The sequence below is a fragment of the Hemiscyllium ocellatum genome, chromosome 34 (genome assembly GCF_020745735.1).
Source record: "Hemiscyllium ocellatum isolate sHemOce1 chromosome 34, sHemOce1.pat.X.cur, whole genome shotgun sequence".
Classification (NCBI taxonomy): Eukaryota; Metazoa; Chordata; class Chondrichthyes; order Orectolobiformes; family Hemiscylliidae; genus Hemiscyllium; species Hemiscyllium ocellatum.
The window spans coordinates 42,473,960-42,500,724 of record NC_083434.1 but is presented as its reverse complement, the minus strand read 5'-3'; the positions used below and the strand labels follow the sequence as shown (position 1 = coordinate 42,500,724).

Sequence of the window (26,765 nt, the reverse complement as noted above, 5' to 3'; positions counted from 1 at the left end):
TTTTTCACTTATCCATCATTTGATATTATAGTTAGACTAAGTTAGGTTTAAGAGTAAAAATGGCATGAGATCTCAGACCCATGTAATGCTCTTCTTGCTGAATATGAAAGCTCAGGAATGCACTTGATATTCCTTACGCCTTCACGTGCAGCAAGTGTGTCCAGCTGCAGTTCTTGTTAGACCTCATGGTGGCTCTGAAGCTGTTGATGGACTCACTTTGGAGCATCCACGATGCTGAGGAGGTCGTGGATAGTGCATTTAGCAAATTGGTCACACTGCAGGTTAGGATTGCTGAGGGAGAAAGGGAATGGGTGACCAAAAGGCAGAGAAAAGACAGGAAGGCAGTGTAGGTGCCCCCTGTGGTCATCGCCCTCTAAAACATGTAGACCGTTTTGGATACTGTTGGGGGGAGATGGCTCACCAGGGGAAGGCAGCAATAGCCAGATTCATGGCACTGTGGCTGGCTCTGCTGTACAGAAGAGCGGGAAAAAGAGTGGAAGGGCTAGAGTCATAGGGGATTCAATTGTAAGGGGAGTAGATAAACGGTTCTGTAGTTGAAAACGAGACTCCTGAATGGTATGTTGCCTCCCAGGTGTACGGGTCAGGAATGTCTCGGATCGGCTGCAGTACATCCTGAAGGGGGAGGGTGAACAGCCGGCTGTCGTGGTGCATATAGGCCCCAATGATACAGGTAAAAAAAATGGGATGGCATCCTACAAGCAGAATTTAGGGAGTTAGGAAACAAGTAAAAAGTAGGATCGCAGAGGTAGTAAACTCAGGATTGCTACCAGTGCCAGGTGCTAGTCAGAGTAGGGATATAAGAATAGGCAGGGTGAACGTGCAGCCTGAGAGAAGGTGCAGGAGGGAGGGGTTCAGATATTTTGGACATTGGGACCAGTTCTGGGGAAAATGAGACTATTATTTATTGGATAGTCTACATCTGGGCCGGACTGGAACAAATGTCCTTGGAGGTGCTTTTGCTAATGCTGTTGGGCAGGGTTTAAACTAATGTGGCTGGGGGATGGGAACCAAATGAGGAGGTTAGTGGACAGTAAAGAGGTAGTAACTGAAGCCTGTAAGGAACTAGATAATGAAGTCGGCGTGTTTAAGGGGAAGAATAGGCAGGGAGCAGATGATGAACGCAAAGGGGCAGGTGGTCTCAGGTGCATTTGTTTTGATGGGATAACTGCAGTCGGTAAGGCAGGTGAACTTAGGGCTTGCACTAGTAACTTGGTGTATGAGATTATTGGTATGACTGAGACCTGGTTGAGGGAAGGGCATGATTGGCAACTAAATATCGCAGGATATCGATGTTTCAGGCGGGATAGAGAGGGAGGTAAAAGGAGTGGAGGAGTTGCATTACTGGTCAGAGAGGATATCGTGGTTGTGCTGGAGGAGGGCACTGCGGAGGACTTGAGCAGTGAGGCAATATGGGCAGAGCTCAGAAATAAGAAGGGTGCGGTAACAATGTTGGGGCTGTATTACAGGCCTCCCAACAGCGAGTGTGAGATAGAGGCAAAAATATGTAAACATATTATGGAAAGATGTAGAAGCAACAGGGTGGTGGTGATCGGAGATTTTAATTTTCCCAACATTAACTGGGATTCACCTAGTGTTAGAAGGAGCATCCAGAAGGGTTTTCTAGAGCAGTTTGTAAATAGTCCAACTCAGGAAGGGGCCACACTGGACCTGGTGTTAAGGAATGAGCCCAACCAGGTGGTTGAAGCTTCAGTAGGGAATTACTTTGGGAATAGTGATCACAATTCCACAAGATTTAGCAAACTCAAGGACAAAGATGAGAGTGGTCCTAAAGGAAGACCGCTAAACTGGGCAAAGGCCAACAGTACCAAAATGCAGCAGGTGCTGGGGAATGTGGATTGAGAGCAGCTGTTTGAAAATAAATCCACATTTGATAAGTGGGAGACTTTTAATGAGAGGTTGATTAGAGTGAAGGACAGACATGTCCCTGTGAAAATGAAGGATAGAAATGGCAAGATTAGGGAACCCTGGATGACAGATGTAATTGTGAAACTAAGAGGAAAAAGGAAGGTCTAGGCGACTGAAAACAGGTGAAGCTTTAGAAGAATATTGGGAAAGTAGGACCAATCTGAAACAAGAAATTCAGAGGGCTAAAAGTGGACATGAAATATCTTTAGCAAACAGGGTTAAGGAAAATCCCAAAGCTTTTTATTTGGATATAAGGAGCAAGAGGGTAACTGGGGAAAGGGTTGGCCCACTCAAGGACAAAAGAGGAAAGTTATGCATGGAGGCAGAGAAAGTGGATGAGATTCTTAATGAGTACTTTGCATCAGTATTCACTGAGGAGAGGGACATGATATATATTGAGGTTAGGGATGATTGTTTGATTAATCTAGAGAAAGTCAGCATACGTAGGGAGGAAGTGTTGGGTATTCTAAAAGGCATTAAGGTGGACAAGTCCCCAGGTCTGATGGGAACCGAGAGAGGAAATAACTGGGGCTTTAACAGATATCTTTGCAACAAACTTACGCATGGGTGAGGTCCCAGAGTACTGGAGAATTGCTAATGTTGTCCCCTTCTTTAAGGGTAGCAGGGATAATTCAGGTAATTATCGACCAGTGAGCCTGATGCCAGTGGTAGGGAAGTGCTGGAGAAGATGCTGAGGGATAAAATCTATATACATTTCGAAGAAAATGAGCTTATTAGTGATAGGCAACATGGTTTTGTGCAGGGAATCTATGTCTTACCAACTTAATAGAATTCTTTGAGGAAGTGACAAAGTTGATTGATGAGGAAAGGGCTGTAGGTGTTATATACATGGATTTCAGTAAGACATTTGATAAGGTAGGCTGATTGAGAAAGTGAAGTCATACTGTGTCCATGGTGTACTAGCTAGATGGATAAAGAACTGGCTGGGCAACAGAAAATAGTGATTAGTAGTGGAAGGGAGTTCCTCAAAATGGAGACCTGTGACCAAAGGTGTTCCCCAAGGATCTGTGATGGGACCACTGTTGTTTGTGATATACATAAATGATCTAGATGAAGGTATAGGTGGTCTGATTAGCAAGTTTGCAGATGACACTAACCTTGGCAGAGTAGCAGATAGTGAAGGGGACTGTCAGAGAATGCAGCAGAATATAGATAGGTTGGAGAATTGGCCAGAGGAGTGGCAAATGGAGTTCAATCTGGGCAAATGTGAGGTGATGCATTTTGGAAGATCCAATTCAAGAGCAAGCTATATGGTAAATGGAAAAGCCCTGGGGAAAATTGATGTGCAAAGAGATCTGGGTGTTCAGGTCCATTGTTCCCTGAAGGTGGCAAGAAGGCATACAGCATGCTTTCCTTCATCAGTTGGGGTATCAAGTACAAGAGTTGGCAGGTCGTGTTACTGTTGTAAAAGCCTTTGGTTCAGCTGGATTTGGAAAACTGCGTACAGTTCTGGTCACCACATGACCAACAGGATGTGGATGCTTTGGAGAGGGTGCAGAGGAGGTTCACCAGGAGGTTGCCTGGTATGGAGGGTGCTAGCTATGTAGACAGGATGAGTAGATTTGGATTATTTTCATTAGAAAGACAAAGGTGGGGGGGACCTGATTGAGGTCATGAGAGGTATAGACAGGGTGGATAGCAAGAAGCTTTTTCCCAGAGTGGGGCACTCAGTTACTAGGGTCACAAGTTCAAGGTGAGAGGGAAAAGGTTTAAGAGAGATATGCATGGAAAGTTCTTTACACAGAGGGTGGGGGGTACCTGGAACACATGTGGCCAGCAGAGGTGGTAGAGGTGGGCACAATGGCGTCATTTAAGATGCACCTAGACAGATACATGAATGGGAAGGGAGCAGAGGGATACAGATCCTTAGAAAATATGCAACAGGTTTAGATAGAGGATGTGGATCGGCACAGGCTTGGAGGGCCGAAGGGTCTGTTCCTGTGCTGGAAGGTTCTTTGTTCTTTGTTTTTTAAATGTCCAAGGGGAGCTGGTTTACTTTGTGATGTGAGCTTGACTCCAACATTTTATGATAATCCCTTTGTGATTGAAACATAGAAACAAATAGGGGCAGGAGTAGGCCATTCAGCCCTTTGAACCTGTTCTGCTTTTCAGTATGGTCTTGACTGATCATTCAATTCTGAAACCTATGCTGCTTTTTCCCTATACGCCTTGAACCCTCTAGCTCTAAGAACTGCATCTAACCCTTTCCTAAAAGCATTCAATGTTTCAGTCTCAACTGCTTTCAGTGACAGAGAGTTCTACAAGCTCACCACTTTCTGGGAAGGGACATCTCAGTCTTTACTTCCCATTACTGAGTGTGAATTAAAAACTGAGTACAGATATCATGGTATTCAAGAATCCAAGCAGCCTGATGAAGGGCTTATGCCCAAATTGTCGTCTGTCCTGCTCCTTGGATGCTGCCTGACCTGCTGTGCTTTTCCAGCACTATGCATTCGATTCTGACTCTCCAGGATCTGCAGTCCTCACTTTCTCCTGGACATTTATTACAACTATCTGAATGTGCAAACATTACACTCCTCTTACATGTAAGTGGCTGGGTTAAGATTGGGCGAAAGGATTCAACAGAGGATTATGTTTCCAGTAGAATGTCATGCTTCAAGTGATCTGAGGTAAGATGGAGTATGAGATCTTTGTATCCTCAGGTCGTTTGTTTTATTATACCACCCTCAAGGTGAACTGACCTTGAGACAGAAACTGAATGGTTAGAATGAATGTGCAAAAGGATGTTGGTACCATGGAGAGAATATGGGGAAGCAGAGAAATGGAGGTGATCATTGAAATTCAGTTACTGGATTCAAGTGCAACTCCACTTTGTGCAGAGAGAATTTTATGAGGATAAAGTAGAATATGTAATTTGTGCTCTTTAAAGGCATGTCTGTAACGGGCCTTGATTTCAACCTATCTCACAACTCAAGATTAAATGTATTTCATTTCATGAAACTGTATATCAATTGAGCTGGTCCTCCAGCTCTGAGCTTTCTGAAAATGCTACACAATAAGGAAGTGCATGCAAACAGGGTAAAACATGACTCACTTTCCCAGGTTTTCTCTTTCCCCGCTTTGGGAATGATCTTTCCTGCATTTAGCACTTCATCGCTGGCAGATGGCTTTGATCAGAACACACAGCGTGAGGAACCTGCTGCTTCCCACTCACTGCCATCACACACCGGAGAACAACTCTTTGTAAATTTATGTTTCAACACATTTTATTCGATCTTCAGACACATTTTATTTTATTACTATTAGCAGTTTTCTCTCCTCCTGTCCTTCCATGTAGACTTTATTTTCATGATGGGGTGTAACTTCATGGGACCCAGTGTACCTTGATTGGGGGTAGGTTAGCTCAGTTGGCTGGACAGCTGATTAGTAAGGCAGAGTGACACCGCTAACGTGGGCTCAATGCCTACTCCAGCTGAGGTCACCATGAACATCTCTCCTTCTCAACCTCTCCCCTCACCTGAGACTGCCACCAGTTTCATCTCATGTAAAATAAAACAAGGAACTGTGGATGCTGAAAGTCTAAAGCAGAAGTTGCTGAAGAAACTCAGTAGGACTGTGGAGAGAGAAACAGAGTTAATGATTCATGTCCAGTGACCCTTCACCATAACCAGTTTTCTGTCTCTAACGAGAGAGCAGCTCTCTGCTCTGGTCAGGCTAGAGTAACTGACCTTTACTCTAGTTGTTCCTCATTCATGTTATGTTTTATTGCTTTATGGGATGTGACCATTATCTACAGATAATGTTTACTGAGCATCACTGGGTGATGCCTTCTTGACAGCCCAGTGAATTTTGGTGAAAGACACGTGTCACTGAAGCCTTTCATCTTGCACTCATCAGGCCACATGCCAAACTTCAAATAATCATCAGAATTTATGTTTATTTCTGAAGGGTTTTACAGATAAATTCACTGGCACCAATGGTCTTGCTTCTGGATTAGTGGTGCTGGAAAAGCACAGCAGTTCAGGCAGCAGCCAAGGAGCAGCGAAATCGACGTTTTGCCCGAAAGAGGGCGTTTGCCCGAAATGTCGATTTCGCTGCTCCTCGGATGCTGCCTGAACTGCTGTGCTTTTCCAGCACCACTAATCCAGAATCTGCTTTCCAGCATCTGCAGTCAGTGTTTTTAACCCAATGGTCTTGCTGACATTTGACTAGATCCTGAGTAGTGAACAATGCACTAAGTCAGGGGGCCAGTTGCTGGGTGAGAGACCAACGCATTTGAGATGTATCAGAGATCAGAAAAGAAAATAGACCAACAATGTAGATCTTATGAGCTTATTTGGAAGCTGGTGATAAGTTACATAAATTACTTTTTTTTCTTGATTCTTTCAGTTACTCAATCGATCGGCACACTGATTTGGACAGATATTTCAACATAAACTCTGCCAATGGATCAATTGTAACTTTGAAACCTCTTGACCGAGAAGAAATGCCTTGGCATAATATTACGGTCATAGCAATCGAGACAGGTCAGTGTCAATATTGCTGCTGCTATGTTTCAGTTTCTTTGCACTGCTCCTCTAATTTAACATTGTTTAAACCAGTGGTGGGCAAAGAGTAGGATGCTTTTATCATCAAACCGAGGGTTATCAAAACCGTTAGCATGAGTTTCGCTTTGTTCAAGAATCTGCCTCAAAGTGAGAAGTCTTTCCAGCCTCTTGCTAAGCTTGATGAAAACATTTACCAAAATGTGTGGCGTATACCTCTCTGGTGAGAGAACAGTCACATAACGTAAATTTGTGTGTAGCGACTACGAGATGATATCTGTATGATCAAATTCAGAACCCTCTGTGACAGCCAATCTTGAACCACATGCGTCTATATACCAACATACAAACAATCAGTGGGAGGACATCCTTCAGCACCTGTGATAACATTATGCACAATCTGACTGTAATTTCAAATTCCTTCCTACCCGACATAACCTTTCATCCTTGCTGAGCAAGAATCTCTCCACATCTGCCTTTAAAATATTTAAGGACCCCATTTCCACTACCTTCTCAGGGAGGGTTCTAAGGATTCAGGGAAATATATTTAGCCTAATCTCTGTTCTAAATGTGCGATTTTTAAACCATAGCCCCAAGTTCTCGATTCTCCTGTAAGAAGAAATAATCTTTCCACATTCACCTGATCAAACCCATCAGGATGGTATATCTTTCAGTAAAAAGTGAGGTCTGCAGATGCTGGAGATCAGAGCTGAAAATGTGTTGCTGGTTAAAGCACAGCAGGTTAGGCAGCATCCAAGGAACAGGAAATTCGATGTTTCGGGCCAGAGCCCTTCATCAGGAATATCTTTCAATAAAGTTACCTTTAATTCTTCTAACTCCAGCAGATACAAGTCTGATCTGTCCAACTTTTCCTTGTAAAACAAGTCTGATCTGTCCAACCTTTCCTTGTCTATTCCATGTATTAGTCTGATAAAACATCTCTGAACTGTGTCCTGAATCAATACCGCAGAGGCCAGTATCCCATCAGCATGTCATTCTTTATTTACACTTAGAGAGTTCTTGACACTGCTCCAGCTCCCTCAGAGCCAGCCCACAGAGTGAGTAGAATCTCTGACACTCCTGTTCTTATCTGTCAGCCAGGGCTCCCAATCAGGAAACTCACATTCTATAAGATTCACCTGGCTGACCTCTTTACAATCACTTCATCCCCAAAGCATTTGCATCCTTCTTTAAACAAGGGGACCAATGCTATATGCAGTATTTAACTCCAATGTTTAACTGTAATAGCTTGGAGCAAGCTTGACAGAATACTGACATTGAACGGGCCATAAGACATAAGAATAGAAGTAGACCATTCAGCCCATTGAGTCTGCTTTGCCATTCAATGAGATCTGATAATCCTCAACTCCACTTTCCTGCCTTTTTCTCACAACCCTTGCTATTGATCTCACCCTTGAACGTATTCAAAATCCAACCTTTACAGTCTCTGTGGTAATGAATTCCACAGATCCACTTCTCTCTGAGCCAAGAAATTCCTGATGCAATCACATCTGTGTCCTATTTATCTGAAGCACAATGTCCCTACTTTTGCATTAATTTCCCCTCATGATAAATGATAACATTATATTAACTTTTCTAAGTACTTGCTAGTACCTGTACACTAACCTCTTACAAATCATACGCAAGAACGCCCAGATGCCTCTGCATCTCAGAGTTCTGTAAACTGTAGTCGCTCCACACTGCTATATTGATATATAAGCTCCTTTGATAAAAAGGGAGCACACTTCTAAAGGACAGCACATCATGGTGTAAAAATTGCATACTTTTAAATCAATATAAAACACCAATAGCCTATGTAATGAATTATTTCTCAGTGAAATTCTGTTGTGAAGTTTTCCATGCCACTACAAGCGACAAGGGGTTGTATTGTTTTTTATTCATTTGTGGGATGGGGTGTTGCTGGCTTGCCCATTCCTAATTGCACTGGAGAAGATGGTGGTGAGCTGCCTTCTGAATGACCACAGTCCACCTGCTATAAGTTGGTCCACAATGCCATTAGGGAGGGAATTCCAGGATTTTGACCTGGTGACAGTGAAGGAGCGGTGATATATGTCCATGCCAGCATGTCTTGGAGGGGAACTTGAAGGTAGTGGTGGTGTACCCATGTGTCTGCTGCCCTTTCCCTTCCAGATGGAAGTCGTCATTGGTTTAGAAGGTGCTGTCTGAGGATCTTTGGTGAATTTCAGCAGTGCATCTTGTAGATAGCAAAGAGCTGCAGAGTGATTGCAGAGAGCAGTTCAGGCCAGTGCTGTCTGGAGAGAGAAGAATGAGAGGAGACTTAGTTGAGGACTACAAGATGCTAAAGGGGATTAACAAAATAGATGTGGGGCATTGTTTCCTCATGTGGAGCAATCTGGTATTATTGTTTTAGGGATAGCAGTTTTAAAACAGAGAGGATGAAGAATAACTTCTCTCAAAGGGTCATGAATTTGTGGAATTCACTCCCCCAGAGTGTGGTGGAAGCCTAGACGTCGAATACATTTAAGGAGAGAATAGACAGATTTTTAATTAGTAACAGGTAAAAGAACAATGGAGAGGGCAGGAAAGTGGAGTTGAGGCTGAGATGAGACCATATCAAATGATGGAGTAGGCTCAAGGGGCTGAATGGTCTACTCCAGCTCCTAGTTTTTACATTGTTTTTATAAATCTGAAAGTGGCATCTGAAATGTCTGATGTCCATTTGAATTGTGAAAAACTCCCAGCCAAGTAGCTTGAGAATTCTTACTTCCCGATTGGGTTTATATCTGGAAAGATAATTGTGAGGTCCAGGACTGCAGCTGCTGCTAGCAGTGTGAACAATTCACAGTGAGAAATCCAGGGTGTTGCTCAAGAAGCCTAGCGTATAGTATTTGTCTTGGATCACAGGGTGTTTCCAAGCAGTTCGTTACAGATTTGGTTAAACGTAATTAAAAGAAAACTAAACAATAGCAATTTGCGTATATATGAACATTTATTGATTAATAATAAAAGATAGAAAAGGAAGAAAAAATAAAAGACTAAACTATGAACATCTGTTAAGTAATAAAAAAATTATGGAAAGGTAAGCAATGAACCTCACACCCTCCTGCCCATCGGGGACCCCTTGATCGATGGCTAGTCTGGGGCTTAGGTTCCCTCCTTACGCCATTCACAATCCCGGTCCGAGGGGAAGTCTCAACCACTTGGAATGAAACTCTCTCCCTTATACAGTGTAACAAAAAACCAGCACAGACAGACAGAAGACAAAGCTGCTTGCTAGTACAGATACAGGAGAAAAAAACAAGCTGCAGCTGCCGTCTCATTCAAGCTACTCATGTAGCTTGTAAAGTATCATCAACAATTGCAGCCCTTCAGCCCATCTGATAAAATCTACTGTCTCATACAGCTGTTGAGTATTAATGTGTCGCCCTTTGGCCCATCCAATACAGCATTTAACCCATTGTACCAGCTCTGAGCATGAAAGACAGAATACTGGCACTGAAACTGTGCCAACGCATCTTCAAAAATGATGGCAGTGCACATGAGCCAAGGGGAAAGAACTGAAAAGGTGAATAGGGTAATTCATCTGGGTGTGAAATATCACGTCTCCCTGCACAACTCACATAAACATTTTCCTGTATGAATGTTTATGTTTAAAATGCAATCTCTCCACAGATTTGTAACACTAGATGAGGGAAGTGAATGTACTCTCATCAAGTTTGTGGATGACACAAAAATAAATGGGAAGGCAAGTGGTAGCGATGACACAGAGAGTCTGCAGAGGGATACAGACAGGTGGGAGGAAGAAGAGTAGAGCTAAATATGATTTAAGTAGAGGAAGACTGAAGAAATCTTCAACACAGAAGAATTCGGGAGTTTTCATCCATGAATCACACATTGCTGGCATCCAAGTTCAATAGAGATAGAGGAAAGAAATTCAATATTGGCCTTTATTTCAAAGGAAACAGAGTAGAGTTTTTGTTAAACTAACACAAAGCACAAATTAATTCACAGTTAGAACACTCTGAACTGGGCTTCTGATTTAATGAAAGGTATACTGGCATAGGAGGCAGTCAAGATTAGATTCACTGAGCTGATGGTTGGAATGTCTTTCGAGGAGAAGTTCATTGGGCCACTACTCATTGGCATTTGGAAAAATAAAGGATGACCCTCTTGAAGTCTACAAGATTATTAGAGGACTTGGCAGTGTAGATGGAGAAAGATTGCTTCCCATTTTGGAAGAGTCTTGGATCAGAGGGCATTATCTCAGAACTAGGGGTTGAACTTTAATTCAGAGAGGAGGAGACATTTCCTCTCTCAGATAGTAATGTACCTGTGAAATTCTTTACTACAGAGGGCTGTTGAGACTCAGTCATTAAGTTCTAGATGTAGGTTTGCTCGCTGAGCTGGAAGGTTAATTTTCAGACATTTTGTCACCATACTGGACAATACCTTCAGTAAGCCTCCAGAAAGCCTCCAGATGAAGCTTCACGAGAGGCTCACTGAAGATGTTACCAAGTATGGTGATGAAACATCTGAAAACGAACCTTCCAGCTCAGTGAGCAAACTCAGATCCAGAACCTCAACCTGAGCTACAAATCTTCTCGCTCAGTCATTAATTGTATTAAAGGCTGACATAAATATATTTTTAATCAGTAAAGAGGTCAAGGATTATAGAAAAACGGCAGGAAAGTTAAGTTGAGGATTAACTGATTAATTATTGTCTCCTTGAATGCTGGAGCTCGATTGACTAAATGGCTTTCTTCTGCTCCTTCATTGTATGGTCTGCCGGTTGAGTTCAATTACATCCTCTCACCTGTTGGTGGTGCAGTAGTTTATAGGGTCCAGAGTGTGGTGCTGGAAAAGCACAGCAGGTCAGGCAGCATCCGAGGAGCAGGAGAATCGATGTTTTGGGCAAAACCCCTTCATTCGGAATGTCGGTTCTAGCTTTGCTGCCTCCATTGCAGAATAATTCCCACTAACACGGATATATTTTTAAAAAATATTTATTTGTTCAGGAGTTCTGGGCACTTGGCCAGACCAGCATTTATTGCCCTTCCCTGGTTGGCTTTGAGAAGGTGATGGTGAGTTCCCTTCTTGAACTGCTGCAGTCTGTGATGTGTAGCTTCACTCACAGTGCTGCTAGGGATGGAGTTCTGGGATTCATTCCCAGTGACACTGAAAGAACAGCAATAGATTTCCAAGTCAGGATGATGAATGACTTGGAGGGTAACTTTCAGGGGGTAGTGTTTCCATGTGTTGATGCCCTTGTCCTACTAAACAGTAGAGGTTGGAGGTGCTGTCAGAGGTGTCTTGGTCAATTGCTGCAGTCCATCTTGTAGACGGTACACATTGCTGCTGCTGGTGGAGGGAGTGAATAGTGAAGGGTGTATGGGTTGACAACCAAGTGGGCTGTTTTGTTTTAGATATAATCAAGTTTCTTGCATATTGTGGGAGCTACACTCATCCAGGCAAGTGGACAGTGTTCTATCCCACTCCTGACTTCTGTCATGTAAATGATGAGCAATGCTGTAAGGTATGCAGTTTAGCTTTAAATGATATCATAACCTCAAAGTATAACACAAAACTAATGCAAAATATGGCTTCAAAATGGACAAAATTACATCTAGAGTCCTTTGCTTATCCATCACTGTTGTCTGAATTCTGATTGAGCTAGATTGTATCTTGGCACTTAGGCACTGATCTTGACTTGATAAACTAGTGTAACATGGGTTACAGAAATCAAGAACCTAATTTATGTATTTCAATGTTTATTAACATTGAAATAAATGGGAGATCAACTTACACAAAGTAAGTAATGATGATTTGGAAAAAAAATCAAGGTTCAATATTCAGCATATTAGGTTTTGGATGCCTTTAAAAATTACAGGAGTGTCAGTTACAGTTCTGCATCCTTTAGAAGTTAATCTCAACACCAATTCTTATGGTTGTACCTTTGTTAGTTTATTTCCCAATTAGGCTTTTTTGTCTGGGGGGAGTATTTTATGGATCCCACTGCATAAGAGTGCAATGGAGACAGATTCAATAATCACTTTCAGTGGAGCATTGGATGGTTATCTGAAGAGAAAACATTTGTAGAGCATTAGAGAAAAGACAGGAGAGTGAGATGGGTGGGTTTTTCTTATGGAGAGACACAGACACAATTGTATAAATGGCTTCCTTCTGTACTATAATCATTCCATGAATCAAAAATTCAATGTAACACCAACTATTGGTTACAATGTGAATAATTTAGGAGCTGACACATCATGTGTTATAGAGTCATAGAGATGTACAGCATGGAAACAGACCCTTCGGTTCAACCCGTCCATGCCAACCAGATATCCCATCCCAATCTAGTCCCATCTGCCAGCACCCGGCCCATATCCCTCCAAACCCTTCCTATTCATATACCCATCCAAATGCTTCTTAAATGTTGCAATTGTACCAGCCTCCACCACTTTCTCTGGCAGCTCATTCCATACATGTACCATCCTATGAGTGAAAAAGTTGTTCCTTAGGCTCTTTTATATCTTTCCCCTCTCAACCTAAATCTATGCCCTCTAGTTCTGGACTCCCACCCAGGGAAAAGATTTTGTTTATTCTATCCATGCCCCTCATGATTTTACAAACCTCTATAAGGTCACCCCTAAGTCTCTGACACTCCAGGAAAAACAGCCTGAGTCTAGGGGTGGCACGGTGACTCAGTGGTTAGCACTACTGCATCACAGCACTAGGATCCCAGATTCAATTCCTGCCTCTGCGTGGGTTTCCTCCCACAGTCCAAAGATATGCAGGCCAGGTAAATTGCCCACAGCGTTAGGTGCACAAGTCAGAGTGAAATAGGTCTGGGTAGGTTACTCTTCAGAGGGTCAGTGTGGACTGGGAGGGCCAAAGGGCCTGTTTCCATACTGTAGGGAATCTAACCTATTCAACCTCTCCCTGTAGCTCAGATCCTCCAACATCCTTGTAAATCTTTTCTGAACCCTTTCAGGTTTCATAACATCTTTCCAATAGGAATAAGACCAGAATTGCCCACAATATTCCAACAGTGGCCTAACCAACGTTATCCAGCCGCAACATGACCTTCCAACTCCTGTACTCAATACTCTGACCAATAAAGAAAAGCATACCAAATGCCTTCTTCACTATTCTATCTACCTGCGACTCCACTTTCAAGGAGCTATGAACCTACACTCCAAGGTCTCTTTGTTCAGCAACACTCCCAAGGACCGTATCATTAAGTGTATAAGTCCTGCTAAGATTGGCTTTCCCAAAATTCAGCACCTCACATTTATCTAACTTAAACTCCATCTGCCACTTCTCAGCCCATTGGCCCATCTGATCAAGACCCGTTGTAATCTGAGGTAACCCTCTTCGCTGTCCACTACACCTCCAATTTTGGTGTCATCTGCAAACTTACTAACAATACCTCTTATGCTCACATCCAAATCATTCATATAAATGATGCAAAGTGGTGGACCCAGCTCCTATCCTTGTGGCACTCCACTGGTCACAGTCCTCCAGTCTGAAAAACAACCCTCCACCACCACCGTCTGTCTTCTACCTTTGAGCCAGTTCTGTATCCAAATGGCTAGTTCGCCCTGTATTCCATGAGATCTAACCTTGCTAATCAGTCTGCCATGGGGAACCTTGTCAAATGCCTTACTGAAGTCCATATAGATCACATCTACTGCTCTGCCCTCATCAATCTTCTTTGTTACTTTTTCAAAAGCTCAGTCAAGTTTGTGGGACATGATTTCCCACACATAAAGCCATGCTGACTATCCCTAATCAGTCCTTGCCTTTCCAAATACATGTACATCCTGTCCCTCAGGATTCCCTCCAACAACTTGCCCACCACCAATGTCAGATGCATTGGTCTATAGTTCCCTGATTTGTCCTTACCACCCTTCTTAAACAGTGGCACCACATTTGCCAACCTCCAGTCTTCCAGCACCTTACCTGTGACTATCGATGATACAAATATCTCAGCAAGAAGTCCAGCAATCACTTTCCTAGCTTCCCACAGAGTTCTAGGATACACCTGATCAGGTCCTGGGGATTTATCTATTTTTATGCATTTCAAGACATCCAGCACTTACTCCTCTGAATATGGACAGTTTTCAAGGTGTCACCATCTATTTCCCTACATTCCATATTTTCCATATCCCTTTTCACAGTAAATACTGATGCAAAATGCTCGTTTAGTATCTGCCCCATCTCCTGCCGCTCCACACAAAGGTCGCCTTGTTGATCTTTTAGGGGCCCTATTTTCACCCTAGTTACCCTTTTGTCCTTAATGTATTTATAAAAACCCTTTGGATTCTCCTTAACTCTATTTGCTAAAGCTCTCTCATGTCCCCTTTTTACCCTCCTGGTTTCTCTCTTAAGTATACTCCTACTGCCTTTATAGGATTCTAAGGATTCACTCAATCTATCCTGTCTATACCTTACATATGCTTCCTTCTTTTTCTTAACCAAACCCTCAATTTCTTTAGACATCCAGCGTTCCCTATACGTACCAGCCTTTCCTTTCACCTTAACAGGAATATACTTTCTCTAGACTCTCGTTATCTCATTTCTGAAGGCTTCCGATTTTCCAGCCGTCCCTTTAACTGTGAACACCTGCACCCATACAGCTTTCTTGCATCGCTGAATTAATTGACAATGCTCACCCACTCCCATTTTTCGGGCTTTGGGTTTCAGGATGTTCTTTGTAACAGACCTGCCCATTTCCCAGTCAGCAATGTCAGTGCAGTCAGTGGGGGCACAGAGCGCTGAGAGTTAAAGCTCACAGTCAGACAAGTCAACAGCTGAAACAGCTGGTCCCCTCACTCGGGGATAAAGTGTTGGCTCTCACAACAGGGGTGAAAATGACTAACATCCAACTTCCCATTCCAACGTTAAGTCTCTCCTCCTCCAACAAACAAAGCTGAACTCCTGAATTGAATTGCAGCCTTTGAAGATACAACATTCTGGTCTCACATTCCTTACTGTTCCACGTGAAGTAAAAGATGGATTTTTTGGAACTTAATTTTTGATGTTCCAAAACTACTCCTCCAGTATATTCTTTCTGGTTAAACGACGTGTGGACATGGCTGCCAAGGGCAGCTTTTGTTGTCCAGTGTTCATTTCCCTTGACTGACTTGCTGGGCTATTGCAGAGGTCAATGTGTTGCTGGTCAAAGCACAGCAGGCCAGGCAGCATCTCAGGAATAGAGAATTCGACGTTTCGAGCATAAGCCCTTCATCAGGAAGGACCAAAAGCCCTTCCTGATGAAGGGCTTATGCTCGAAACGTTGAATTCTCTATTCCTGAGATGCTGCCTGGCCTGCTGTGCTTTGACCAGCAACACATTTGCAGCTGTGATCTCCAGCATCTGCAGACCTCATTTTTTATTGCAGAGGTCAGTTAAGAGTTATCTACATGGATGTGGATCTGGAGTCACATGTTGGCTGGCCTGACTAAGCCCAGAAGATTCCCTTCTTGAAGGACAGCAGTGAACCAGATGGGTTTTTAACGTTGATGACGGCTTCATAGTCACCTTTATTAAGATTAGCTTTCAATTCCTGATTTTAGCTAGTCTCTAATCAACGTGTTCAGAGATGTTATTACACACCTCTGGAACAGGTGGGACTTGAACCCAGGCCTTCTGGTCCAACAGTAGGGACACTACCACTGAACTACCAGAGGCCACCATTCCCAATTTTATTAATTTGAATTTAATTTCCACTAGCTGTCAATTTGAATGCCAGTGCCCAGAGCACTAACCTAGACCTCTGGATTACCAGTTCACTGAGATTAACAATATGCTACAAGGGAGATATTGATGTATGACTGATGTGACCACACTAGCAATCCAGCAACTCAGAGTTAATGCTGTAAGAGCTTGGGTTCAAATTCCATCACAACCAGCTGGTAGAATTTAATTTCTTTGTGTTAACAGGATGTGTATTCCCAATGCAGAAGATAAGGCACCACCATTAAACGTGTTGTCATATGTTTCTGAGCATGTGCATTTGTACCTTTATTGTTACAGCATTTGTGTAAAACCAAGGTCTCAGTGATAGTTGAAACCATCCAAAATAGTAATCTTTATAATATTTGAAGGCTCATTCATATCAAATATGCAATAGTTTTCTAGTATCCACTGTAACTCAAGTGTCTTTGTGTGGTTATTTAAAATATGAAAGACTCAAGTCGTAAATAGCTAGAGGGAGAGCTTTAATGGAATTTTGTTTGGCAGCAAAATAGATCAGAAACTCTTGATGTTATATTTTTTTGCAATGAGCAATTTCTCCCAAATATACTTGTATATCTCTGGCCCTGATTACCTTGTTTATATTCATATATAGCACACAGAATTTGCTTTGGCTGTAAGTTTAACAGTAGCACTTTGATTGTACACATCTGCAGATGGTGCGCCAACTAGTGGTGGTGTTGGCAACAAACATTAATTAATTAATCTGGAAAACAAACCAAGTGTCGGTCACGTTTGTGAAAAAGCAATTTTGTTCACTAATGTTCTGAGGAAAGGAAATCTGCCATACTTACCCGCTCTGGCCTGCATAAGACTCCTGGACTAAATGTTATGTGATTGACTCTTAACTAGTCTCTGATACAGCCTTTGAAGCTATTCAGTTCAAGAACAATTAGGAATCGGCAACAAATGCTGACCAATGTATGTTAGCACATGTAACAGAGAACACAAAGATTCATGTTTTTATTGAGTCGGGTAAATGTGGGATTGATAGATTCTTGTGAGGCAGGGGTTATGAAGGGATTTGAACCCATGTCAGGTGAGTGGAGGTAGAGTATAAATCAGCCACCATCTCATTTATTGGTACAACAGGCTTGAGGGGCTGAATGGCGTCCTTCTGTTTCACGGCTACAGAGTTATATACTTGAATTTGAACAGTTAATTTTCTAGGATTCCTCCTTTTAGGTAGATTTGGTCTTATATCCGAATTATTGTCAGATTAAATATGCTCGAAACCTTCAGTAGAATCCGTGTAGGCCATTTTGAATTATGTTTCTTTGTGCTTTTTTGCAGTTTTGGAAAATTCAAGGCAAACTAGCCGCGTGCCAGTACTTCTCAAGGTTTTAGACATCAATGATAATGCTCCAGAGTTTCCCGTGGTTTATGAGACTTTTGTCTGTGAGAATGCAAAGGCTGGCCAGGTAAGTTGTTTTCAGAGTTGAAGAGGAGTAGAATTGAGAATTTAGAATTGAGAAGTAGCTTTATTGCCCTGTCGTTGCCAGCAGGCTGGCTTTTCCCTGCTCACACCCACAGTGCCAAGAGAGAGGGCTGGTCAATCACACCTTGAAATCTGTGCTCATTATTTCATATTCTTTTCTCTTAAGGCTAAAGAGCTATCTGTGCCCTGCTCCACCTTGCCACTTTGGCAATATCATGGGACCAAAATCTTCCAATTAGCATCAGAACTTCTTTTTCTCCCTGTGCTAACAGGACAGGAAACTGGCCCATGTTAGGGGAAGCAATGGTCTCCGGGTATTATCATTAGCTTTTTTAATCAACGACCCCAGGAAATTCTAGGAACTCTGAGATGACAAATGATGAAGTTGGAAGTCAATAAAATATGGAATCAAAAGTCTAATGGCTTCCTTCCAATTCCATTTTCACTTGGGCCCCTCTCCCTCACCTTTGATGGTCTACCTGGCCCTTAATGGGTTTTGCATGGAAATTAATCACCTGGCAAATGCGGGAGATTTACTGGTGGTGGTGAATAGATGATTTTTAAAAAAAACCCACAGGTGATTTGGTGATGGAAAAAACATTGTTTGGTTGTGAGTAAGAGCTTCTGGATATGAAAAGAAATTAAAACTGTAACGGCGACCCTAAAACTGTTACCTGTTGTCAGACGTAAAACCCATCTGGTTCATTAATATCCTTTCAGGAAGGAAAGTGCTGTCCTTACTTGATCTGGCCTACATGTGACTCCAGACCCACAGTGATGTGTTTACTCTTATCTGTCTTCTGGACAATTAGAGATGTGCAGTAAAACGCTGATAAAATGTGGCACTGGAAAAAGCACAGTAGGTCAGGCAGCATCTGAGGACCAGGAGAGTCAGGGCTCACCAGTAACGCCCACATTCACTGAATTATATGAAATATTTTTTGTCCAATCAGGACTCATACAGAACCTCCCTCACTGTAGAAAACCTTAACGAGAATCTGCACAGAAGCCAAGTCCATTTCTATTGCAGGAGTCACTATATTCTGATATGTAATAGTTTAAGGGTCACAAAGTATTTAGTGAAAGGGTGAGTCTTTTTTTCATTCATGGAATGAGGGCATCATTGACTAAGCCAGCATTTATTGCCCGGGGATAGTTCAGGGTCAACCACATTGCTGTGGGTCTGGAGTCACATGTAGGTCAGACCCGGTAAGAATCCTTCCCTAATAATAAACCAGATGGGCTTTCCCAAGAATTAACAACGGTTTCACGGCCACTATTAAACTCTCAGTTCCAGTTTTTCCTTTATCATCATTTTCAAATTCCACCATCTGCCACGATGGGATTTTAACCCTGGACTCCTCAACATTACCTGGGCCTCTGGATTAACAGTCCATGGCCTCCCCAGTGTGCAGCTTTGTCAGTGGATTAGGTGAGAGGTGGGCAAGTTGGTAACAGGTTAGGTTGGTGCAGTCAGGTGGAGAGAATGTTGTCAGGTTGGGGGCTGGTTAAATCCTGTTGGAGTGTCAGGTGATGGGTTAGATTGTCAGATCAGGAGTAGTAGACTCTGTAGTAGGGGCTAGTCCAGTTCAGATGGGAAGGAGTTAGACTACTGGGGAGTAAGGAGGGTATTGTAAGCATTGGGCGAGGGAGAGTTTCAAGTGATAGTGGCCATTCAGGTAAGGTTGGAGAGGAGATGGTGACTCAGAGGTTATGATCAAGGGATTGGGTGGATTTGGGCCTCAAGGGGGAGCTGGAAGAGTTGGAGGAAAGTATAGACAGGGTGGGAAAGTTAAAGGTATGTAGTCACCCAGGATTAGATGGGGACTTTTTTCATGAAACATTTCCTGAGTAACTATTCAAGTACATAAGAATTATCTGAATTCTTTGACTCCAAACACCCTTTTTCAGGAGGGTTCCAGAATTACCCTTTAGAAGTTCAATTAGCCCACAGGGTCAGTGCATTTAGAGTTCCACAAGGTCTTTGTGTCTCATGATTAGTATGTCAATGTACCTTTAAGAGAGATGTTCATATCATCATCATTATATCATAGTAAATAAATGGGAGGTCTAAATGTCTCATAGTCCATCCTGCCTCAGTGCATTTGCAACATGACACTTTAGTGTAAGCAAGTTCCTATGTGTAATTAGAAGCTTAATGTTAGCCCGAGATACTTGTGTGCCTGTGGAATGTAATGCTTATAAATAATAGTTAGATGTAACAAATGTTTATAACATTCTTTAATACCACAATATCTACACCCAATTTTGAATGTTACGGGAGATTGCATAAACATTGCCACAGCAAGCAAAATGCCCTGCTGGAGGAAAGTTCATACCATGAACTATAGCTATCTATAAAAGATTCTATCATTTCGGTGGTGGTTATTGGGAAATCAAGTTGATGATGAACAGAGGTTAGCTTTGGACAGAAGAGAATTTTACTTCTTAACTGCATCTGTTTCCGAGGACATTAATTAGTCTGCAAACAGGGCATTAATTGCCAAGAAAACAGAGCTGATTTATTTTTGGTTAGACTATTATTTCTTTCTAAATAAAATAAATGTTTATGTTTGCCTCAATTAAGACAAAGCAAAACATTAAAAAGCTGCATTGCAAGAACAGGAGCAAATGACGCGATACACAATGAGCCAGAAGGTAAAGAACTCCTAAGCCTGCTCTGGACAGAGACTGTGAATTAGTAACACCAAGGCAAATATAAATGCTCAGATACCAGGAAAAGGTTTGAGAAAATGCAATCTGTCCAGATCATAAGAAGTCACAAATCATCATTCTACTACATTGCAAAGGAACAGAAGCCAGCTCAGACCAACTACACACACTAAGCATACACGTAGACAGTGAGGCAGAACTTTCTGACAATAATGGGCAGTACAGTGGCACAGTGGTTAGCACTGCTGCTTCACGGTGCCAGAGATCCAGGTTCAATTCCTGCCTTAGGCAATTGACTGTGTGGCGTTTGCACATTCTCCCCGTGTCTGTGTGGGTTTCCTCTGGGTGCTCCGGTTTCCTCCCACAGTCCAAAAATGTGCAGGTTAGGTGAATTGGTCACCCTAATATTGTCCCATAATGTTAGGTGAAGGGGTAAATGTGGGGGAATGGGCCTGGGCGGGTTGCTCTTCGGAGAGTCGGTGTGGACTTCTTGGGCCTAAGAGCCTGTTTCTACACTGTAAGTAATCTCATGGTTGTGCAGAGATGTTAAGTAACAGTAACCAGTAACAAGACAACTGAGGTGTCAAACTGAGGTGTTAGAGAAAAATGCATGCCTCTCCAGATAGGCATAAAGTCACTAAAGTTATGAAGCCTCAAAAGTTTGCATTGAAGTTTGAAGTTTTAATCTTACAAACCCTGTATTATGTGTTTGTTTAATTATTAAATTGATAACATATGTCTGTATCCAGCCATGTATATCTGTTTGGGATTATTTTAATGGAAAAGTGGGGACATTGTATTGTGTCTGACAGTAAGTAAGTATACCTTTAAGGGACATCCTTACAGTATCGAAAATACCCTGATTACCATCTTGAGTGACTAATCCAGAGAGCCAACAATTTGGGCCATGATAAAATAAAGCATTCTTGTCCTTGAACTGAAGAAAGAAGAGCTGAAAGGAACTGTAGGGAACCTTACATTGTATTTGAAAACAAAAATATAGAAGAAAAAATTGTTTATTTAAAATTAACCTACTTGTAAGTAAATTTGTTGCAAGTAGTTTTATTTGAGTTCAGAATGAGACCCACTATAATAAGGATACATCTACATTTTAATGTTGGTCAGTGTCTGCAATTTTACAGACCTCCTGGCTAGTGACCCGGATATTTGTGGTCTCCTTTATTTTATTTTATTTTTTTCTTTTGTTTTAAGGCAATGCTGTGTGAACACTCCTGTTTATTTTTTTTTATTTTTCTTTTGTTTTTTTTAAAATCCCCCACACTACCGCCTAACTGCGGTAGTGCTTATTCTTTTTCCCCATGTGGTCTCCTTTAAGTTGTATCTCAGGGGAGGCACTTCACCTGCACCCAGTTAACTATTTCCATATTAAGTATCCTGCAGCCTTCAGAAACAACAATCATTATTAAAGAAAACTCATTTTTTGGATGTGCCGGGTGTTCTTGATCAGAGGAGCCTTGATTTTTGTGCCCGTTAGAAAGTAGTAATGAACACTTTCTGCATCGAGCATAGGGAAACTGCACCTTTATTGTTAAGATGAACTTCAAGAGTTTGATCCAGTGACAATGAAGGAACAGGTTATTTCAGCATTAGGATATCGTACTGAATGGGATGATTGAGGCTGGTGGTGCTTCCATCCAGTTCTTGCCTTGTTCTGTTGGAAGATCATAAGGTTGAAAGGTGCTGTTATAGAAAGCTTGGTGAGTCATTCCAGTGTATCTACATAGAACATAGATCTTAGAACATGACAAGGTAGTGCAGACCCTTCCCTTCAATCTTCAATGTTGTACTGACCTGTGGAACCAATGTGAAGGCCATCTAACCTACGCTGGTCCATTCTCAACCGTATACCTTTCCAATGACCATTTAAATGCCCTTAAATTTGGTGTATCTACTACTGTTGCAGGCAATGCATTCCATGACCCTACTACTCTCTGAGTAAAGAAACTACCCCTGACATCTGTCCTATATCTATCACCCCTCAATTTAAAGCTATGTCCCCTTGTGCTAACCATTGCCATCTGCGGAAAAAGGCTCTCACTGTCCACCTTATCTAACCCTCTGATTATCTTACATGCCCAACCTTTTTCTCTCTAACGAAAACAGCCCCAAGTCCCTCAGTCTTTCCTCAGAAGACCTTCTGTCCGTATCAGGCAACACTCTAGTAAATTTCCTCTGAACCCTTTCCAAAGCTTTTACAGCCTTCCTATAATGTGGTGACCAGAATTGTACGCAATACTCCAAAAGTGGCTACACCAGAGTTTTGTACAGCTGCAACATGACCTCGTGGATCCGAAACTCAGTTCCTCTGCCAATAAAAGCGAATACACCATATACCTTCTTAACAACCCTATCAATCTGGTTGGCAACTTTCAGGGATCTATGTACATGGACATCGAGGTCTCTCTGCTCATCTACACTACCAAGAATCTTACCATTAGCCCAGTACTCTGCATTCCTGTTACTCCTTCCAAAGTGGATCACCTCACACTTTTCCACATTAAACTCCATTTGCCACCTCTCAGCCCAGCTCTGCAGCTTATCTATGTCTCTCTGTAACATACAATATTCTTCGTCACTATCCACAACTCTACCGACCTCATTGTCATCCGTAAATTTACTAACCCATCCTTCTAAGCCATTTATGAAAATGACAAACAACAGTGGCCCCAAAACAGATCCTTGTGGTACACCACGAGTAACTGAACTCCAGGATGAACATTTCCCAACAACCACCAACCTCTGTCTTCTTTCAGCTAGCCAATTTCTGATCCAAACCTTTAAATTCCCCTCAATCCCATGCCTCTATATTCTGTGCAATAGCCCACCATGTGGAACCTTATCAAATGCCTTATTGAAATCCATATACACCACATCAACCACTTTACCCTCATCCACCTGTTTGGTCACCTTCTCAAAGAACTCAATAAGGTTTGTGAGGCATGACCTACCCTTCACAAAATCGTGTTGACTATCCCTAATCAACTTATTCCTTTGTAGATGACACAGATGGTACAATATCAGTAGTGGGGCAATGAATAGTTAAAGTGGATGAAGTCCAGGCTCAACTCTCGGGATCAACTATGTTTTTAAAGCTAAGATAGATAACATTTTGAATAGTAAAGGAATTGAATAGTAATGGACGGCTACGTGGAGCTGAGGCCATGAAAAGATCAGCCATGATCTTATTGAATGGCAGAGCAGGCTTGAAGGACCAGATAGCTTACTCCTGCTCCTACGTCTGATGTTCTTATGTATCTCCTTCTTTGTTCTGGATGATGGTGAGGGTCTTCAATGTTGCTGTAGCTGCATTGCCAATTTGGACAGAATTCCTTCAAACTCCCTCATCTTTTGGGGAATGATGAGGTTCTAGAAAATCAAGAGGTAAGCCAGTTGCTGTAGAACATTCAACCTCTGACTTGGTTTACTGATTAGGATGTGTTTGAGGCCACACCAGTTGTGCTTCTATTCAGTGGTGACAGTCTGAGAGACTGAGTATGAGAACATTGGCGTAAGCAACAACATTGAATGATGAGGAGAAGCTGCATAGCTGTTTGCAGATGGTTTTTGGTTGGCCCGTTTGTGGCATGATTGTTAGATATCAACCCAAGCCTGGGAACTGTTCAAGTCTTCCTGTGTGAGAGCGCAGACTGCTTCATTCTCTGAAGGATTGAACCATTAGTGAAGAGTGAGTGCTTCATCTGATGCAAGGAAGGTACAGTTTGTTCTGGCATATTATGTGGTTCATCAATGTGAACCGGCAATAATGCGATTGAGGAATTGTGGAAACAGGTTAGATAATGCAAACTTTCTACTGAATAGGTATAGCAATTTACTATAGTGAGCTTCTACTGCACAATTTTCTATAGCGGCTTTCCATGGCATGATTTTCTATTGTGTGAGGGTGCACTGTAATTTTCTATTGGCTGAAGATTCTAGAATGTTATCTTGAGGAACTCCTGTAATGTAGGCATTATGGGACTGACAGTTATCCCAGGAATAATTGACAGGTGAGATGAAGGATGAGCTGGATTCAATGCAGAATAGATTAGATGTGCTTGTAAAATTGAAGGCCAGATGTTTTCAAATAGTGCGAGGATGTTAGGTTAGTGTGAAGATTATTGAAATAATCAAGTTAGCAACCAGGACAGCTGTTGTACAGTGACAAACTTAATTAATTTCCATCTTTATTGCACAGGATTCCAGGATAGAATAATAGATATTTAAAAGAACTCGGATTTATAAAGTTTTAACACATTATCAAACCCTGAAGATGCTTCAAAATATTTCCCTTTAATTATTCATGACAATCGGCAATTCAGTGGTTAGCACTGCTGCCTCACAGCACCAGGGATCTGGGTTTGATTCCAATTTCGGGCACCTGTCTGTGTGGAGTTTGCACATTCTCCCCGTGTTTGTGTGGGTTTCCTCCCACAATCCACAGCTGTGCAGGTTAGGTGAATTGGCTAGACTAGATTGCCCATCATGTTCAGGGATATGTAGGTTAGATGCATTAGTGGGGAAATGGGTCTGGATGGGGTCACTTTTCGGAGGATCAGTGTGGATGTGTTGGGCCAAATGGCCTGTTTCCACATTGTAGGGAATCTAATCAAAGCAAGAAACCAATTTGCATGCAGCAGAATCCCAGCATTTTAATTTGAAATTATAATAACATTATAGTTATGTCACTGGATTGGTAATTGAGAGACATTGGTTTATAATCCAGACAGTCATGTTCAAATCTCACCTTGACGACTGGGAAATTTAAGTTTAATTAACTGTATAAATTTGGATTGAAAAGCTTAAATCATTTGCAGTAACAGAAAACTACTAGATTGTCATGTTGTCTTATTCACTAATGCCTTTGAGGAAAAGACATCTATCATCTCTACATAACACTCACGAATGTGAATGATTCTCAGCTGCCCTCTGAAATTAGTCAAGTCAGTCAGTTGTTTCAACCACTGCCTTCTGAAAGGCAATTAGGAATGGACGTAAAGCTGGGCTCACCAGTAAAACTAGCAAGTGCTGGCAAATGGGACTAGGTTAATTTAGGATATATGGTTGGCATGGACGAGTTGGACTGAAGGGTCTATTTCCATGCTGTACATCTCTATGACTCTAATCTATCTTCTGATCGTGTTGACTGAGGGATCGATGTTCTCCATGTCACAGAGAGGACCTCCCCATTTTTTGAATAGTCAGGGCACAGAAAGGGTGAGAGAAATTTGCATTTCTCTTCTGCAATGACAATTGACACTAGTGTTAAATCTGAGTTTGATTGTTTTGTTCCCAGGAATTACAAGATTTGGTTAAGTGGGACTAGAGGGAGTTACATCATGAGCCCATTGAATGGCAGAACAAGCTCAAGGGGATAAATAACCATTTCCAATTTGCTAGTATCAGGGATCCTTTCACATCTATTTTAGCCACAGAGTTAAGTTGAGAGTGTAGCTTTAAAATAACGTCAAGGGTTAGTTCTCAGGCAGTGCACCACTGCCTCAGTAATGCACTGAAATATTATTGCCGAAATGCTTCCATTTAAGTAATTGTGGCATTGAAGGCTAAAGTCCTGGTCGTTATCATGGTTAGGAATCAAAACCAGTCATGACAGGTGAGAAGAGAGAGAGTTAAAATAGAGCTGAGTGGTAACGTTTTCACATTGAGGGTGATGCATATGTGGGATGAACTGCCAGAGGGAGTGGTAGGGGTGGGGCCAATTACAACATCTGAAAGTCATTTGGACAGGTACTTCGGTAAGAAAAGATTAGAGTGAAACAGGCCAAACGCAGGCAAGTGGGACCAATTCATATTCGGATACCTGGTCGGCCTGGACGAGAAGGGTCTGTTTCTGTGCTGTATAACTCTATAACTCTATCTACTTGAAACTTGAAATCAAGGCCATTAATTTCTAATTTCTTAACACTGAAATCCCACTCTTATTGCATGAAATTAGAGGATTTGTATGATTTTTTTTGAGATCACATATTCTGTGATTTCACTCATTGGACAGGAATGCTGTTTTAGTGTAAGTTTGTAATATGCTCAAGTTAGACCTCACTATATTTCTTTAGCCAAAATTTAATCATACCTGATCATCTTGCAGTTGATTTCTCTTTTCTAACTCAAGAAGTGTGACACTGGAAAAGCACAGCAGGTCAGGCAGCATCCAAGGAGCAGGAGAGTCAACGTTTCGGGCATTAGCCTTTCATCAACCTTCAAGAGGTCTCTTTTGTGTGAGAGCTGAAGTCATTGTCACATTTTGTTTTAGTCATTCATGGGATGTGTGGGTGTCACTGGCTGAGCCAGAATATTTGTTATCCACCGCTAATTGTCCCTTGAGTGATTTCCTAGGGCCACTTCAGACGGCAATTTGGGCAGAGACATGAAGGACCTGTTTCTGCACCATTTGGCTCTAAGAC

At 42.0% G+C, this 26,765-nt stretch overlaps 1 protein-coding gene across 1 annotated transcript in view; it reads left to right on the top strand.

Annotated features, from left to right (window-relative positions):
• The window catches only part of LOC132832169 (cadherin-6-like), a 179,702-nt gene that overhangs the window by 129,189 nt on the left and 23,748 nt on the right, over positions 1-26,765 (top strand). Inside the window, exons 7-8 of the mRNA XM_060849919.1 lie at positions 6,319-6,455; positions 17,508-17,635. Of these exons, the coding sequence (XP_060705902.1) occupies positions 6,319-6,455; positions 17,508-17,635 (265 nt within the window). The remainder of the gene's footprint in view (positions 1-6,318; positions 6,456-17,507; positions 17,636-26,765) is intronic.